At 35.4% G+C, this 16,463-nt stretch overlaps 1 protein-coding gene across 1 annotated transcript in view; it reads right to left on the bottom strand.

Annotated features, from left to right (window-relative positions):
- Nucleotides 1-13,031: 13,031 nt before the first annotated feature.
- The window catches only part of SNAI2 (snail family transcriptional repressor 2), a 3,719-nt gene continuing 287 nt past the window's right edge, over nt 13,032-16,463 (bottom strand). Inside the window, exons 2-3 of the mRNA XM_019661294.1 lie at nt 15,153-15,698; nt 13,032-14,259 (exon numbers count right to left, since the gene is read on the bottom strand). Coding sequence (XP_019516839.1) covers nt 14,078-14,259; nt 15,153-15,698 — 728 coding nt within the window. The 3' untranslated portion in view covers nt 13,032-14,077. The remainder of the gene's footprint in view (nt 14,260-15,152; nt 15,699-16,463) is intronic.

Here is a 16,463-nt window from a genome sequence, read left to right as displayed (position 1 = left end):
GACTGATCTGCCTCGCCCGGGAAGAGCGCAATGATGGTGCCAAGTTGGGCCAGTGAAGCAACGTCCTCCACAACTAGACTGAAGAACAAAACGTCAGCAACTTGTCTGTTCCCCTTCTCCCAATTCCCCAGCACTGTTCCCATCCCCCCAATTCCCCAATAAAAATCTTAAAAAAAAAGAATTGTTGTTTAATCATGCCTTTAAATTTTCTGAGGGGTAGATGTGGAAATGGTAGTTAGAATATGAGGATTTTGAAAAATGCAGTAATGTGTTGACAGTTTGTTTAACTGCTGCATAGGGCAACAATTATTTGATTATTCATAGATGTACATCTGTGCTTTGCATTGTTTCAGCTTTAAGGCATTATATAATATCTTTACATGTTTAAAATGAGAAGTTAAGTTATTCTTACTAGGTTATGTCTACTTAGGACAAAATAATTGTTCATGCAATAACAATTTTCTGCTTGTCTCTTAGGTATCAGGAATATGCAAGGCTTTAGGAGGTAAGAATGTGATTCCAGTCTCTACCCTTAAAGAATTAATATAAAAGTATTCATATCTAAGTCTGGGAAATTCAAGGGAGCCTTCTTAGAGGAAGCAGCAGTTGAACAAAGATTTCAAGATTATGTAGAAATTAGCCAGATGGATAAAAGTAGAGTGGGTACTAGAGATGGTAGGCTCAGGATATAGAGTTTGTTTAGGAAACTACAAATTGTTCAGTATTTCTAGAGTGTACAAATATATAAAATAAACCAAAATATTTACTTACTGAGAGATCAACAGAAGATTATAAGTTAGGGTAACATCTTACTATGTATAGAAATTGCCTTTGGTATCATGTGCTAAGATAATATTTTTTATTAAATTACTTTATTTTGCTATATTAGAGAAAGATAGAAAGTCAAAACTCTGCTTTGTGACTTCTCTGCCATCTTTTATCTTGGTTGCAAAAATACTTCCATGAAAGCACTATAAAGAACTGAACATGATTGCTTATCCAGTAACCTTATATTTCCCTTGGCATTGAGCCAGTGGGTCAGAAATTCTCTCCTATTAATTCTTCCTCACCAAGGACTAACCTGAGAGCCACAGCCATATCAGATATTCTTATTCAGAGCGGTCCAGTTTGGATCAGAATTACGTGAATTTATCTGCATAATCCCCAAAATAAGCACTTTCTGAATTTTCTAGAATCCACTGATCCTCTAGTACAGCTTCTCCTATCCTTTCTCCATGTGTTGTTGTATGAGTAGCCCATGGGGGAACAAATTTTCAATATGGCTAATAAATTGGCCATGGCATATTTGTGGTAGAAAAGTCCATTTCCTGAGCTCTTCTTATATACATTTAGTAAAAAGTTATTTGTAATAGAAAATAAATTAAATGGAATACCAGAAACATTAGTTCTGAACTTCTTTATAGTCTTTTGAGTGTTTATTAGTTGACAAAATATAATCTTGTGATTCCTATATATAAAAAGCCCTTTTAACCAATAAAATATATTGAAGTTTTGATATGGTTTACTGAGTTATTTTGTTTATCTGATGCTCTCCATAAATGAGTTGGCTGAATTAAATTGAGGTTTGGATTCCACTTTGTGTTCAATGAAATCGTTGCTAATGTTGAGCAGTGGCTAATCTAAATCTAAAAGCCCAGTGATTGCTTAATTTTTTTTTAGGTTTTATATTTTTACTTGTATTGGAAAAAGAGTAAAACAAGGTACATTATTAAGTACAAGTCACACTTTTCTCTTCCTTTTTGTAAATGATAAGAATTAGTACTTTGGTACTTCACTGAATTAACTGAGTTAACATAAGAAAGAGCCAAGTTGGACACTGAAGGTTATTGGATGTCAGACTTTAAGTGGTTTTGCTGTCAATATTCGGCTCATTTTTTTGTTTGTTTATAAGTATTTTTTTAAATTTCTTGTTATTTTAAATTGAGTTAATTCAAAGTTATTTAAGAGTTGTCTAGATTTTAAAACTAATTTGATTATTGTTCTGATTTTCTCTGGAGAGTTGTGACATCTGTGTGGTTGAGTGCCTCATACAGGTGGTAAAGAACATTCCTAATAAAAACTGCATGCTTAAGACCAACAGAATACCAGCTTCCAAATCCAACTTCCACTCAGGTTGAATAACCTAAAAACTATCTGTGTCTATTTAAATGTTAAATCGTATTTCAAGAAATTTTATTTGCCTTAGAACTTATATATTTCAATTTCCTAGATTAAAATTTACTAGTTTAGGATTTTAAGTGCTGTAATTCACATAGGGATAAGAACGTGTTTATGAAGAACAAAAGATGATCATTGCATTTTAAAGGTTTTAAATGTGACCTTTTGACCTTAAATGACCTTACATGTGCTGCTTTTGAAGGATTTTGGTTACTTGGGATAAGGTTAGAGTAAATCATGTGATTTATAGGTGGCATATATGAGGTCTGACAAGTAAGTTCATGAACTCATCCTAGAAAAAAGTGCTCCATACCTCATTGCTGAATATCACTGTGGTCACCTTTGAAGTACTCCCCTTGGAAAGCAGTGCACCAATGCCAGTACCTAGTCTACCCTTCAAAGCAATTTTGGAACTCTTTTTCTGGAATGGCCATCAGAGCTGTTGTTGTATTACCCTTGATGTCCTGAATGTCATAAAATGCCTTCCTTTATCTTCAGGTAAAGAAAGAAGTCACTGGGAACTATATCAGAAGAGTAGGGAGGGTGTTCCAATACAGTTATTTGTTTACTGGCTAAAAACTCCCTCACAGACTGAGCCATGTGAGCTGGTGCATTGTCATGATGCAAAAGCCAAGAATTGTTGACGAAAAGTTCAGGTTGTCTAACTTTTTCTCTCAGCCTTTTCAGCACTTGCAAATAGTAAACTTGCTTAACTATTTGTCCCGTTGGTACATATTCATAATGAATAATCCCTACGATATCCAAAAAGGTTAGCAACATCATTGCCACAAGTTCACAAGCTTAATTGTCACACCTCGTAGGTCATACTTAGGAAAGCAAGTAACTCTTAGTGGCAGGTGGAGGCCAGCCCCATCATCTATGCTTTCTCTCAGCTTGGATTCTCGGCACCTAAATAAATAGTGACTTTCTGATTCTTGTGGAAGACAACTGTAGTTATCTATCAGTGCACTTGTTTCAATTTCAACAAAAGGGTCAATATGTTTTAGTAACTTATTGTTTTTATTTAGTGTCAGTCACAGGTGTCAGTCAAATTTTTGACAGCCAGAATTCATGGGTGTCAATAGTAATTATATTTATGAAAAATGTAAGTGAAAAGCCTATTTCTAATCTTCCTTTTCTCTGTTTCAAAATATTTTTCTTCTATATGCCATTTTAATCTTCCTGATAAAATGAAAATTACTTTGTTTTTTTTAAATTACTTTATCTTTGATATAAACTCAGATAATAAATAAAGTGCACAAGGAGAGAACATATTATGAGTCAAACTTTGGATATAAAGTGAGAGATATAAAGTGTTCTGTTTTCTTTATTTTTAAAATGTTTCTTTTCTGATTTCAGAAGTAATTTATGCTTATATATAAGTGTGCAGATTATATAAATGCATTATATAGAAGGTGAAATTTTTCAAAGGTCTGGCCAAACTCTTTGGATATTGAAGAGCTTTTTGTATATTTTAGAAGTTTGTAAATCTGAGGAATATCATTCTGAATTTTTCAGCTTTTTGCATTATTTTTGAAGAGGCAATGAGCTTATGAGCATGCTGTCTATATACTTTAATCCATTAAGATAAAAAATGGTTGATTCTCTGACCATACCCATGTTAGGTAATTTTATGTTAGTGACAAGGAAAACGTGAGAGAGACTGATAGAGGAAGGAGGAATGTCTAATGCCTCTTTCTAATAGATAATGATAAACTAATGTTTTCTTTAGGGTAAAAGTATATTTTTTTGCTTTCATCTGAGTATTGGTATGTATAAACTGAAAACCATCTTCAACTTTAAGAAAAAATAGGTTGAGCTCTACTGAATATGATACTGTGGCATGTGCTAATCATAAATTTAAGTACTATCTTTGCCTCCACCCACCTGGATTCAGGAATTGTCTCTACCATATAGATTATAGGACTGAGTACATCACACCCACCTTCTAACATAAATGGTAAAACTGCAACTTGAATTCAGGTCAGTCTGATTTCAGAGCCCTACTGTTCCTGCTACTCTCTGTGCTGATATAAAAACACCTGAATGGCCGCCTGGATTGGAACATGACCATATTGATTATTTCTTTTTAAAAAATTATATTATATATGTTTTGTTGCAAACAATTATTTCAACTGGCCCAACAGCAATTTCTGTAGGACAAAAGAAAATGAAGCCCCACTTTTGTTAAGATTTGAAATTGTAAAAAGAGAGGTTGCCTTTAAAATCTATTAAGACACCTCTATGGAAAATTACCTGGGCTATTTCATAGTTGACAAGAGCAGAGGGAGGAGCTGGCATCCCCTGAAGAGGCATAGGCCTGGCCCTAGGTCTAGCTAGCACCCACTGGCAGCAGCTCAGCCCTAGAGTCATCAAGATTTTCTTAAATTGTAAAAAATATGAAAGTTAAATTTTAGAATCATCTTTTCTTGTAATTCTTTATTATTGCCTTTTTATTTCCTCATGAAAGCAGTAACACAAGAGATCCTTTTATATCTTTTGATTTAAAATGCAGAATCCAAGAGGGTTTTTCTGGCTAAGTTCATGCAGAAAAACCTGTAGCCAATCGGTGTTCATCCTACCAGTAAAAGAACAATTACAACAGACAAGTTCATTCAGTTAAGCTTATAAAATCAAAAACATAATTTGAAATTTCTAATATATGAAAAAAATGCCTGAATTCTCACCCATTTTAATTGTATAAGGTAATCATTATCGCTATGGAAGCTATTATTTCTTTTTTTTCCCTTATGTAAATATTGCATTGTCGGAAAAGTCATGATCTATTTTTTCTATGCCTTTCAAAGGTCATTTATTTATATAATGAACAAAGATCAATCAATGATATATTGCCTGTTTTGTTCGATAACCTTTTACCATCTTTCAGTGAGCTTCATAATTCCTTGTTCATAGAAGAACCTGTCTTTATCAGTGAAAAATTGAACAAGGTTCTGATTTACAGCCTCATCTGAATTGAACGTTATACCACACAAGGAGTTTTAAAGAGAGCGAAACAAGTGGAAGTCTGATGGTGCAAGGTCAGGCGAGTATGGTGGATGTGGCAACACATCTCATCCAAACTCCAATAATTTTTGACGGGCGATCAAACTTGTGTGTGATCTTGTGTTGTCATGATGGAACACAACTCCTTTACGATTAATGAGCTCTGGATGTTTCTGGATGATGGATTCATTCAAACTGTCCTATTGCTGACAGTACACATTCTAATTGATTGTTTGGTTCCTTGGTAGGAGCTCGAAAAACACGACACCTTTAAAATCCCACCACACTGACAGCATAACTTTCCTCTGATGAGTGTCTGCTTTCAATGTGATTTGAGGCGAATGACCTGGGGACCAAGACTGTCTACACACCACATTCTTGTAAACAATCCACTTCTCATCACCAGTTATCAGTTGCTTCAAAAAAGGATCGTTTTCTTCACATTTAACGAGCATATTGCAGATGTTTATACACACATATAAATGAAATGAATGTCAAATGAAATTCTTGGAGTTCATTAGGAACCAAAATATTGAGCTTAGTTATGTATCCCAGCTTCTTCAGGTGGTCATGAATGATTGAATGATGGGTGTTCAATGTTTCTGCAATCTCTCATGTCCTGTAACATGGGTTTGACTCGATCAATGCCTTTATTTTGTTGTCAACCTCGGTGGGCCTCCCTGACCAAGGAGTGTTGTTGAGATCAAAATCACCAGCATGGAATTTTGTGAACCATCATTGGCACTGACGTTGTAGAGCATTGTCACTGTAAACTTTATGCAACTTTTCACAAGCTTGATGCGCATTCTTCCTTTTACAGAAGTAAAACAGTAAAATATGGTGAAAATGCACAGTTTGGTCTTCCTTCTCCAACTTTTTGTAAAATTTCCAAAACTTAACCAAATTGCTCAATTTTTTTAGAACAAAGCTAGAACTGTCAACATGACATAGCAATAACATAGATGCGAATGACTCTAGTACTTCTAAAAATGCACTAGCACCATCTGTTGCAAAAATGCGTCGTGACTTTTCCGACAACCCAATAGGTTTTTGTTGAGCAGGGAAGCTCCCACCCTCTGTCCTTCTATATTTTACACTATATCTTTTCAGCCTAATTTCAAACTCTTTCAAAGTCCCTATGCTGTAAACTATTTTTTAAAAGGATTTATAAAAAATTTGGAATCACACACAAAATAAGTTTGTTCTTTTTTTCCTTTTTTTTACTAAGAAGTCTTATTAATGCTTCTTTCCATTGAGTGCCTAATGCAGTGATTGACTGGTAAATAGTAGGATACAATGAATGACAATGAAAAAGAGAAGGGATTCTGAACTTATATATAGATTGTGATTTACAACACATAATTAACTAAGACAGCTGAGTCTCTGCTCCCTTTCCAACCTCCCATCACTGTGACCCTGTCCTTCTCAGAGTGTGTCCCCTGAACAGCTGTATCTGCCTCACCAGGGAGATGTTAGAAATGCAATTTCTTAGGTCCACTACAAACCTTCTAATTCAGAAGCTCTGGGGGTTGAACAAACAATCTGTGTTTTAACTAACCCTCTAGCTGATTCTGATGCTCATTGAAGTTTGAGAGCCACTGATGCAATCCTATCCATGCACAGTCATTTTCTTTTCAACTTACACATGGCCCCTGAAATCTCTCTTCTCCTGGTCTCTGGTGGCAACAAGGCTGCATCAATCCACCTAATCCCTGATGCTGGATAGAAATGGTCTAGGCTTCTCTGTTTCTCCTTGTTTTCAGAACACAAGGTGGCTGAAAAAAATCTCTAGTCCCCACTGGGCCAAGGCAGATTCCAGGCATAATCCTCATTCCTGCTGCATTAGATGGGGAAGGGGAACCATTAGTCACTACTACATCAGTGGAGGGACCAGTAGTGTATTTTAGGCCTGTACTCAGAAGAATGTTTTTATCCACAAAAATGTATAATTTATAATTATGACCAGTATTTAGGAGCAAATTCTGAAGCACACATTGGACAAGCACAATGAGGAGAAGGCAGAAACATACAGCTCCGTGGGCAAGCAAATGTTACAGGTGACCTCACTGTCTGCTGTCTTTAGGTCAACTATGTTCTACCCTACTCTCAGGTAGAGATAAACCTCCTGGTAAACATCCAGAATGTACAAATGGTTATCATGTACAAATAAATGTTGGATTAAGGAAGTCTGGGCTAATTTGATCTGATAGAAGGCCACATTGAAAAGGTCTACACTAGTCCAATGTTAACACATAGAAACAGATACTACAGTGATGATTTATGTCATTTTGTACTATATTGCCTCCAAAGACCTTACATTGTTTTGCCTATTTTTTTAGTTATTTCCTGCTGAATTCACTTCATTGTAATTCAAGCTTTTACCTCACTTTGATTTTGTAGGCTTAGAATGTGGTGATCTCCATTTTATTTTGTGACATACATGGTTTTAAAATAAACTTACTCTATAAGATAGTAGAATGTGACCAGTATGCTAATAATGTGAAACCTCTTCACCAAATTGTACTATAATATAAGAAATAGGACAATCCTTCATTATATATATTTATTAAATAATACACTTATGAAGTAAAATAATTCTCAACTTAATTATCTACTATCTTTTCATTGTATTTTGGGTAAGTTCAGGTATTATGAAATAAAAACATTTAAAAGAGAGGGAGGAGTTACTTGTCATCAAACCTGAGAAAATAATTTTTCCTAAGAATTCCAATTTGCAATGCAATGTAATTCTTAATAAATAATAATTTGTTAAATTAAAATGATGAAGAAAAGAAACCAGAGAATTGGAGAAATGCATCAAATAATGTCCACTGGGCAAAATGTCAAATATTTTTAAAAGGTAATAATACAGAACTAGCCTAAGCCACTTTCTTATGCAGGGTAGCCATGAATATTATTGAAAGAAGCCCTGCTCAGGTAGGAACCTACCTGACACTAACACAGGAAGCCACCAGATCCTGAGGGATGACCAGTGGCATGGTAACAATGGCCTCTCAGCAGTGACTCCCATCATGGCCAGTATCATCAACATGGGTAGTCCTTTCAGCTTGAACTGTAATCATGCTTAGAAAGCTCTCTGCATAGAGCAAGGGCCAGTCTCCTTGGTGTGGGTAGACTGAAAAGAGCCAGTATTGATTTCTGGGCCCTAAAAAAGTACATGGGAATTGGGCAAGACTGAAGATATACTCATAAAATTCAAGTGTAAATTCAAAGACCAGAGTAGAGGTCAAGTCATATTGTTATAGATCAGGGATCATGGCATTGTGGGGAACTAGAGCAGTCAGGGGGGAAAAAAGCTGGCTTTGGTGGAAATCCCACTGCCCCTGCCCTCAGCTGGGCGAATTTGTAGTGCAAACATATTTCAGACCCCACCTACTGGTGAATTCAGTTGCTGCTATATTGCTGCCAATCCTGAAATTCTGGCTTGCATTAGATGAGGACTTCAGCTCAGATGGGGAAAGACGCATGGAACTAGTCCCTGAGCTTAGGGTTAAAACTTGGCTACTTGGAATGAGGTATACAGATTAGCAAAATGGAAATTAGCTAGGAGCTGGCTAGAAATGCAGACTCTCAGGTCCTGCTCCAGATCCTCCAAACCAAGATGTCAACAAGACCCACAGGTGATCCTGCAAGCATTGAGATTTGACAAGCACAGGACCTCAGAGCCTGCAGTTCAGCAAGATTGTGTCCTTTCTGCCAAATCTAAATAAAAGTATAGGAAAAATTTAAACCTCTACACATCTGATGGGTATATAGGCAGAAGTTGGAACTCCTAAAAAATATAATTACCATTCATTTTCTTTCTTAAGGGAACGCATCATTATTTTATTCAATCTGAGTCTTTCTTTCCCATTCCTCAGAGTCAACTATTGCCACCTCCTAACTATGTAGTAGAGAAAATATAACAACCAATGCTTCTTACTCGAGAAGGAGTAAATTCCAGCCCTAAAATAAACTTGTGGAGAAAGTCATCCATCCTTCTCTACCATCCCAACCACTGGGCCTGGGCGAATGACAGGCTCATCCTCCTGTCCCTGTCTAGGAAAACTACTCAGTGATAATCAAAGGCCCTCACAAATATCTCTACAAATTTCCAAACAAACTGGCTGAATGGATTAAACTGACCATTATAACCAGAGGAGCTTAATTAAATGAACTAGTATGCAAAATACATAAACACACCCATCTTGTATTCACAGCAGCTCTCACATTCACTACTATAAATACCTCACCAGACCCTTTGGAGTTTGTGGACATGGATATGCTGCCATTTCCTCTGCTAATCTCTCATTGTTTAGGGGTCTGGCCAAGCGCCACAATGGAAAAGCTGCCATACTTGTTGCTTTTTTACATGCATGCTTTCCACAAAGTAATTATTACTTCCTGGAGGGCTGAGGGGCTAAATATAACTTTAGCCATAGATTTACTCCTGTGGTCACGTTTATACACATTTACTACTGACAATTAAATGAGAGGTTTTCTCTCCATATGATCCATCTCAGGTAAAGGGAATATTTTTTCCTCACCTGCCTCTCATGAGAACACAAGAATCATAGAAAGTCATCTGTGAATTGTTACTTCCCTAGATGACAGAACACTCATTCTCAAATCAATTTTGCTCAAAATGTTTCCCATAACTAAAATAGGGACAACTTCTTGGATATGAATCTTAGCCAGAGAAGCCTATGACTTTTCAAAATTATAATTGCCTCATTCAGCAGAATGTCCACATTTTAGTGGTGAAAGAAATGACTGTTTAGCTTGGAAGACTTTTTAGTCTAGGAAGATAAAAGCTTGGGTGAGGAGTGTGGGTGTGAGAGGGAGTAACAGTGGCCTTCAGAAGATGAAGTGTTAATGTACAGAGAGGATGGAGACCAGCTGCTTTTCATCTCCACTGAGAGCAGACTAGAGGAAATGGGCCCACATGCACCAGGAGAACTTAGGGAAGCTGCTTAAGAAAGTGTCCTTTATTACAGGGCTGATGCTGGAGAAAGCAGAGACAAGAGGGTTTCTAGAAAGAAAATGGGAAATGGCTCTGAAGATTGTTATATGTTATTATATAATTCCTGAATTATGAAAGTTTCTAAATACATGCTTAACATGTTTAATTTCAGGGCACATTAGCATCATCCTTTTCAACAAATCTTCATTACATACCTACAACATATACATCACTGTGCTGAGTGTAGTTCAACAGTCTCTTCATTTCCATGGTAGAGTGTAAAAAGCAGGGTCTTTGGAGCCAGAAGCATCTGGGTTTAGATTGCAGTTTTGCAACTTACTGCTTTTGTTACCTTGGCTCCATTATCCAACCTCTCTGAGTTTAATATCCTTACCTGTAAAATACTAACTTCATAGAGAAATTGTTACCATTGGAGATAACATATGAAAGTTTCCTAGGACAAAAGCAGGTACACATTCAGCATTTAATAATAATGTTGGGCACTCAATATTATAATCTATAAGGCCTATTAATGCAAAGGACTATTTAGTACTTAATTGTAATACTGAGAATTTATTCCTAGTTTACACTTTTGGAAACTGAGACACCAATAGGCTAAGTTGCATAAGGACATAACGTCAATAAGTTGGTTGGCAACTATTCAATGAATACATATGTTGGGTTTAAAAGCTGATGTTTTTCTTACTATATCACACTGTCTCATGTTATAATTTGTTTCATTTATTATGAGACAGTGTGATATAGAGAATGCTTATTAGCATATGTACCTATTATTAAAATCCACAGTTTTCAAATTCAGCCCCTCAGAATGTCTATTAAGCCTGGTCCATGTGCACTGTATTTGCCCCTTCTTCACTTTTTTGAGTATCCAATCTACTGGAGGGGAGAAGGTTGTCATCACTAAGTTAGGATATTTACCAGTAAGGTTGCTTGGAAGATCTCTCAAATATTATGAAGAGTCTTTGCAATAAAGAGAGATACATTGAATTTATTTAAGATCTATAAGCTATTTTCACCAATTTCTATTATTTTATCTGTTTATTTAATCAATAAACATTTGTTAATGTCTGTGTTCCAGAGACTGCTTGGTTCTAGGAATTTATGCTTTGAGGAGCTCTGTCTAGTGAAAAAGAAAGGTATCAACAAACAATTTCTATGTAGTGAGTTAAGTACTACCTTATAAATAATATAAAGTTCTCAGAAAGAGCAAATTTGGAAATGTATTTCAAAGCAACTAACATTTGAGCCAGGAGAGCAGGCATCTAGTCAAGACCTTGGTAAAAATGATAAAATTTCTAAAAAATTACTGAGCTGTAATTATAGAAAATCCTAATACCTTATGTAGAGTAATTCTGACTTATGTTACTTTAATGAAAGTAACATATTTTAATTATAAATAAAGTTACAATGGTGAGGACTGTCAAAATACATTGCAAAAATATTATCGCTAATTTCTAAGAAATTAAAGAAATGAACAGACTTTTCCTTTTAGAAATATATGTTTTGGACACCAAAAATTGACTTGCCTATTAGTCTGCAAATGAGGGAAGGAAATGTGGATGACTTGGTTTTGGGGATAACCAACCAGATGACTTCCAGAATGTTTGACTCATTCACATTTGCCTTTGCAAGGTATTTCTACATAATAGCTGGCCTGGAAAATTTCAGGCAATCATTTCTATACCATATTCACTAACTAAAGTGGTCTTTTTTATAACTTAAGAATGGCCTAGTCAAGCTATGAGCTATTTTATATTTACAAGTTGCTGTTGTAAGTAATTTTGCCTCTGAGATACATATTCTGAGATATCAAAAATTAAAAGAATATTAAATTGAAGGGGTTTCTAAGTCAAATACACACCACTCTGATATGGTGGCTAAAAATTTAAATGTAACATAGAGTGGAATGTGTGTGAACATTAAGGAAATAGTATTGTTATTTTAGGTCACTTGCAAATAACCTGTAACTAGTATCTTTGAGATACTAATTCTGGCTTTTATTTGTATCACAAGGACATTAGAAAGAAAAATAATTTTGCAAGTTCTGGGCAAACCAGAGAGACATGATTAACAGCAGCAGGAACTATCCTCATAATGGGTTTGAAGTTTGGATTCAAATACACAGTTTGGTAATTGTCACAGTGCTTATGATGGTTAGCATCTTTACATGAGTTAGTACACATGCATTTGGTAAGCATGTGCGTGTATATGGAACAGCTGGCCGTACTATATTTTATTAAGTACATATTGTGTTTGGGTGGGGGCTTATTCAAACTACCATAAGGAGAAACCTTAACTTTCTATTATTTATCCTTGCTCCCATCAAACCTATCATATATTTTATGTTATTATATGTGAGGTTTTCTTTGAATGGTTTAATTTCCCAACTGGTGTGATTTGTGATAAATCCATTTCTCATTCAGATTTCCTATTTTCCTTCTGGCACCTCATTAAATAATATTTCTTTTAAAAATCTTAAACTGTCCCAGTAGCCAATATGATAATTATAATGAGTGATTATAATTTGATTTCATAAAGACAACATAGTAAAATCATGATAAATAAAAAGTCTTGAAGAGTATTCCTAACTATTAATAATGTGAATATTTTTAGCATTCAGAAAGTGTGATTTTTGTTAAGGGATATACTAACAAACTACCATTATGATGCCTTTCTGAAGGTAACAATATTATCTTAAGAGTAAAGAAAAAGTACTGGCAGTTTATAATAAGCTAACACATAAAATAACATTTGATATTCATAATAAACTTTTTCTCTTATTAACAAGAGAACAATTCTTTATGTAGCAGTTTGGCACTAATCATGAAGTAAGTAAAGTCTTTGAAAATAGTATACAAACAATAGATTTTAAATCAAAAATGTTTATTGTAAAAAAGGACTTTGAACATTGTTTTTTTAAAAAGAAACATCGATTTCACAAGTCTTCACGCTGTTTATATGCATTAGTTATACACAACATCTCACTTTCATACAAAACTCATTCAATCATATAAAAATAAACAAATTTACATTGACTCATCTACTATACAATTAATTAAAAAAGGCACTTGGAAAGAGTGTGGTATGGATTGCATTTGTTTTATGCATTTAAAATAGTTTAAGTACATTACTGAGTTTCTAAGAATCCTTTCTTGCACTTATTCCCATCTTTAATTAATGTTAGAAAATCATTAAAAAATTCATTTAAAAAGTAAGACATGGAGCATGTACCAAGAATGTTCAAAGCTAGTCTTTCCGTCTTCTGCAAGGCACATATTTATTGGCAAAACAACAACAAACACTTTTAATACATTCTCCTGTGTTTTGTTCTTGTTATCTTTATCCTCTCCCTCTTAAAAATATGGTTTAAAGCATTACAGGTAATCAGAAAAGGCTTTAGTTCAACATTGGTAACCAGACGTTAAATATGTAATGAAGTAAACTTGGAATACTTTATAAGGCACCTGAGATAGCGTCTGGCAGATTCTCTTCCTATAGGAAATCCTATTACAAACTCAATTACAAAATAATACTACTCTTTTCAGTTGAAATGATTTGGCAGCAATGTAAATCTTTGCATTCTTTCTTAGCAAGAAAAGGTACAATGTGCTTTTTGCTTCACCTCTGAAGAGAAAGATCATTCATTGTCTTTTATCCTCTCTATATAGTTGTCTGTAAATATATAGAAATTTTAAACTTCACATGGAAAGGATTAACTTTAAACACATGGATTCCGTGCTCTTGCAGCTTTTAGTGTGTGTGTGTGTGTGTGTGTGTGTGTGTGTGTGTGTGTGTGACTATACATATTATTTGGTCAGTATGCACAAGAGCAAATGCCTTTGGACTTTTATTTATCATTTGGAGTCAGAGTGAAGAAATGCATTCTGTTCGAGTAAACATTGATTGCGTCACTCAATGTGCTACACAGCAGCCAGATTCCTCATGTTTGTGCAGAAGAGACATTCTGGAGAAGGTTTTGGAGCAGTTTTTGCACTGGTATTTCTTTACATCAGAGTGGGTCTGCAGATGAGCCCTCAGATTTGACCTGTCTGCAAATGCTCTGTTGCAGTGAGGGCAAGAAAAAGGCTTCTCCCCTGGGGGTGGAGGTGGCAGGCAAAAGAAAGACAGTCAGTGTTTTTAGAGGAAATTGAAAGACAGATAACGTTTACGAATAATTACATTTTGCCAAAAGAATGAGAAGCAGCAAAACTTGACTAAAATTCCCAATAGATACTTATTTTAATATCTCACCCTTTAAGATAAATTTGAATGTTGCATTAAAAAAAATCACACTAAGAATATTATTACTTCTGCCAGTCATGTAGAAATACTTCATGTAATTCTAAGACTTTCACTTATTAAAACTTTCTGCTTTAGCAGGTGAAGCTAATATTTAGCTTCTTCCAGCATTTCCCAATATTTCCCCTATTCCCTCTTTCTAAATTATGACTAAGTCTGGATAAATGCCTTGATTCCCTGCAGAATGTGCTAGAAATAATAATAAAAAAATCAGCAGCAAAAAACAAAACAATTGAAAGCAAATTCAGTCCTAACTATCCAATTTACTATGTGGCGATAGATATCACAGCAAGAATATAACTATCAGAAAACCATAGGAAAACCTTCCACTAACTATCTAGCAAAACAAACGACTAATATAGCAACATTTATATTTGCTGACTATTGGGAGCAGTTTCACAGCACACACATTCAAGTACATCTTTCCTGATTTTCTAACTGATTTTTGGAACCAAACCTTCTGAACCTACTTTCCAAACTCTCGATGCCGTTTGCGGTCTCTGGAGCAAGGATTGTTAACAAGAAATGGAGCACTTTACGCTCCAAGGACTTTTTGAGTCATCAGGAAGTACCTATAAATTATCATCCATCATTAAAAGCACCTTGTCACTACTCAATGTAAAGCCCACAGCCAGCCCAGAGTTTCAGTTTATCACAGACTAAGATTCCTGTCTATGTTTTCTCTTACCAGTGTGGGTTCTAATGTGTCCTTGAAGTAACCAGGGTCTGGAAAATGCCTTGCCACAAATCTTGCAGACACAAGGTAAGGTGTGGGTCCGAATGTGCATCTTAAGGGCACCCAGGCTCACATATTCCTTGTCACAGTATTTACAGCTGAAAGATTTCCTGGACTGGGCATCACAGTGCAACTGCTTATGTTTGGCCAGCCCAGAAAAAGTTGAATAGGTCTTATTGCATAAATTGCACTGAAACTTTTCAGCTTCAATGGCATGGGGGTCTGAAAGCTTGGACTGTAGTCTTTCCTCTTCATCACTAATGGGGCTTTCTGAGCCACTGTGGTCCTTGGATGAGGTGTCTGATGGAGGAGGGGGACTCACAGGCCCCAAAGATGAGGCATATCCGGAAAGAGGAGAGAGGCCATTGGATAGTGGGGAGTGGAATGGAGCTGCTGTAGTCCACACGGTAATGGGGCTGTATACTCCCGAGCTGAGGATCTCTGGTTGTGGTATGACAGGCATGGGGTAACTCTCATAGAGATATGGGGAAATTATCACTGGGGGAAAGAAAGGAAAGGAAAGAAGATTAAGGTTAAATGTAACTTTAAACACACACTAAGAAGCTACTTGGCAACACATATAGGACTTTATAATGAAGAAGATAGACTTATTTAGGAAGACGCAGTCATTGTTAGGAAGACGCATTCATTTCCCCTTGCTGCTATGTATTATTTATTGTACTTAAAGTACATCTATGCCTCCTACATACATAGTGTGACAGGAGCTATAGCAGACTGTAGTCAGGGAGTGTAGCCAAGCGAGTGCCTTCACAATCCCTATTGAGGAGGAAAAACTTATACTTTACTTTTAAAGATACAAAAAAAAAAGTTTTCCATTTTAGGCATGGGTTATTTGCAGGTTTATGACCGTAAGTACAAAGATACATATAAATCAAGCTGATTTCTAAAGGAAAGAAGCTTAGTACATGAAAAAAGTGATAATTCAACAGTTAGGTATTGTGTTACTCATCTTCCATATATTCATTATGCATGTATATACAAGCTTTAGAAAATTAAGTTGCAAGAGTTGAATGAAGTTTTCCTTGTCAGTTGAGTTTTAAAAATCTTGAATTAAAATGTATCCTAAATGATCAAAACAATCTGAACTCTCTTATAGGACACGATTTAAAAGGAAAACAATTTAGTATTTAGTTCTTTTGCAATAGTATTTGAGTTGTAATACATATTTATATTCATGTATTTATAGATATAATTTCCCTTCTCTCTCTCTCTCTCTCTCTCTCTCTCTCTCTCTCTCTCTCT

The sequence above is a fragment of the Hipposideros armiger genome, unplaced genomic scaffold, assembly GCF_001890085.2.
Source record: "Hipposideros armiger isolate ML-2016 unplaced genomic scaffold, ASM189008v1 scaffold_343, whole genome shotgun sequence".
In the NCBI taxonomy this organism is placed as follows: domain Eukaryota; kingdom Metazoa; phylum Chordata; class Mammalia; order Chiroptera; family Hipposideridae; genus Hipposideros; species Hipposideros armiger.
Note: the sequence above shows the minus strand (reverse complement) of the source record. Positions and strands in the feature narration are given on the sequence as shown.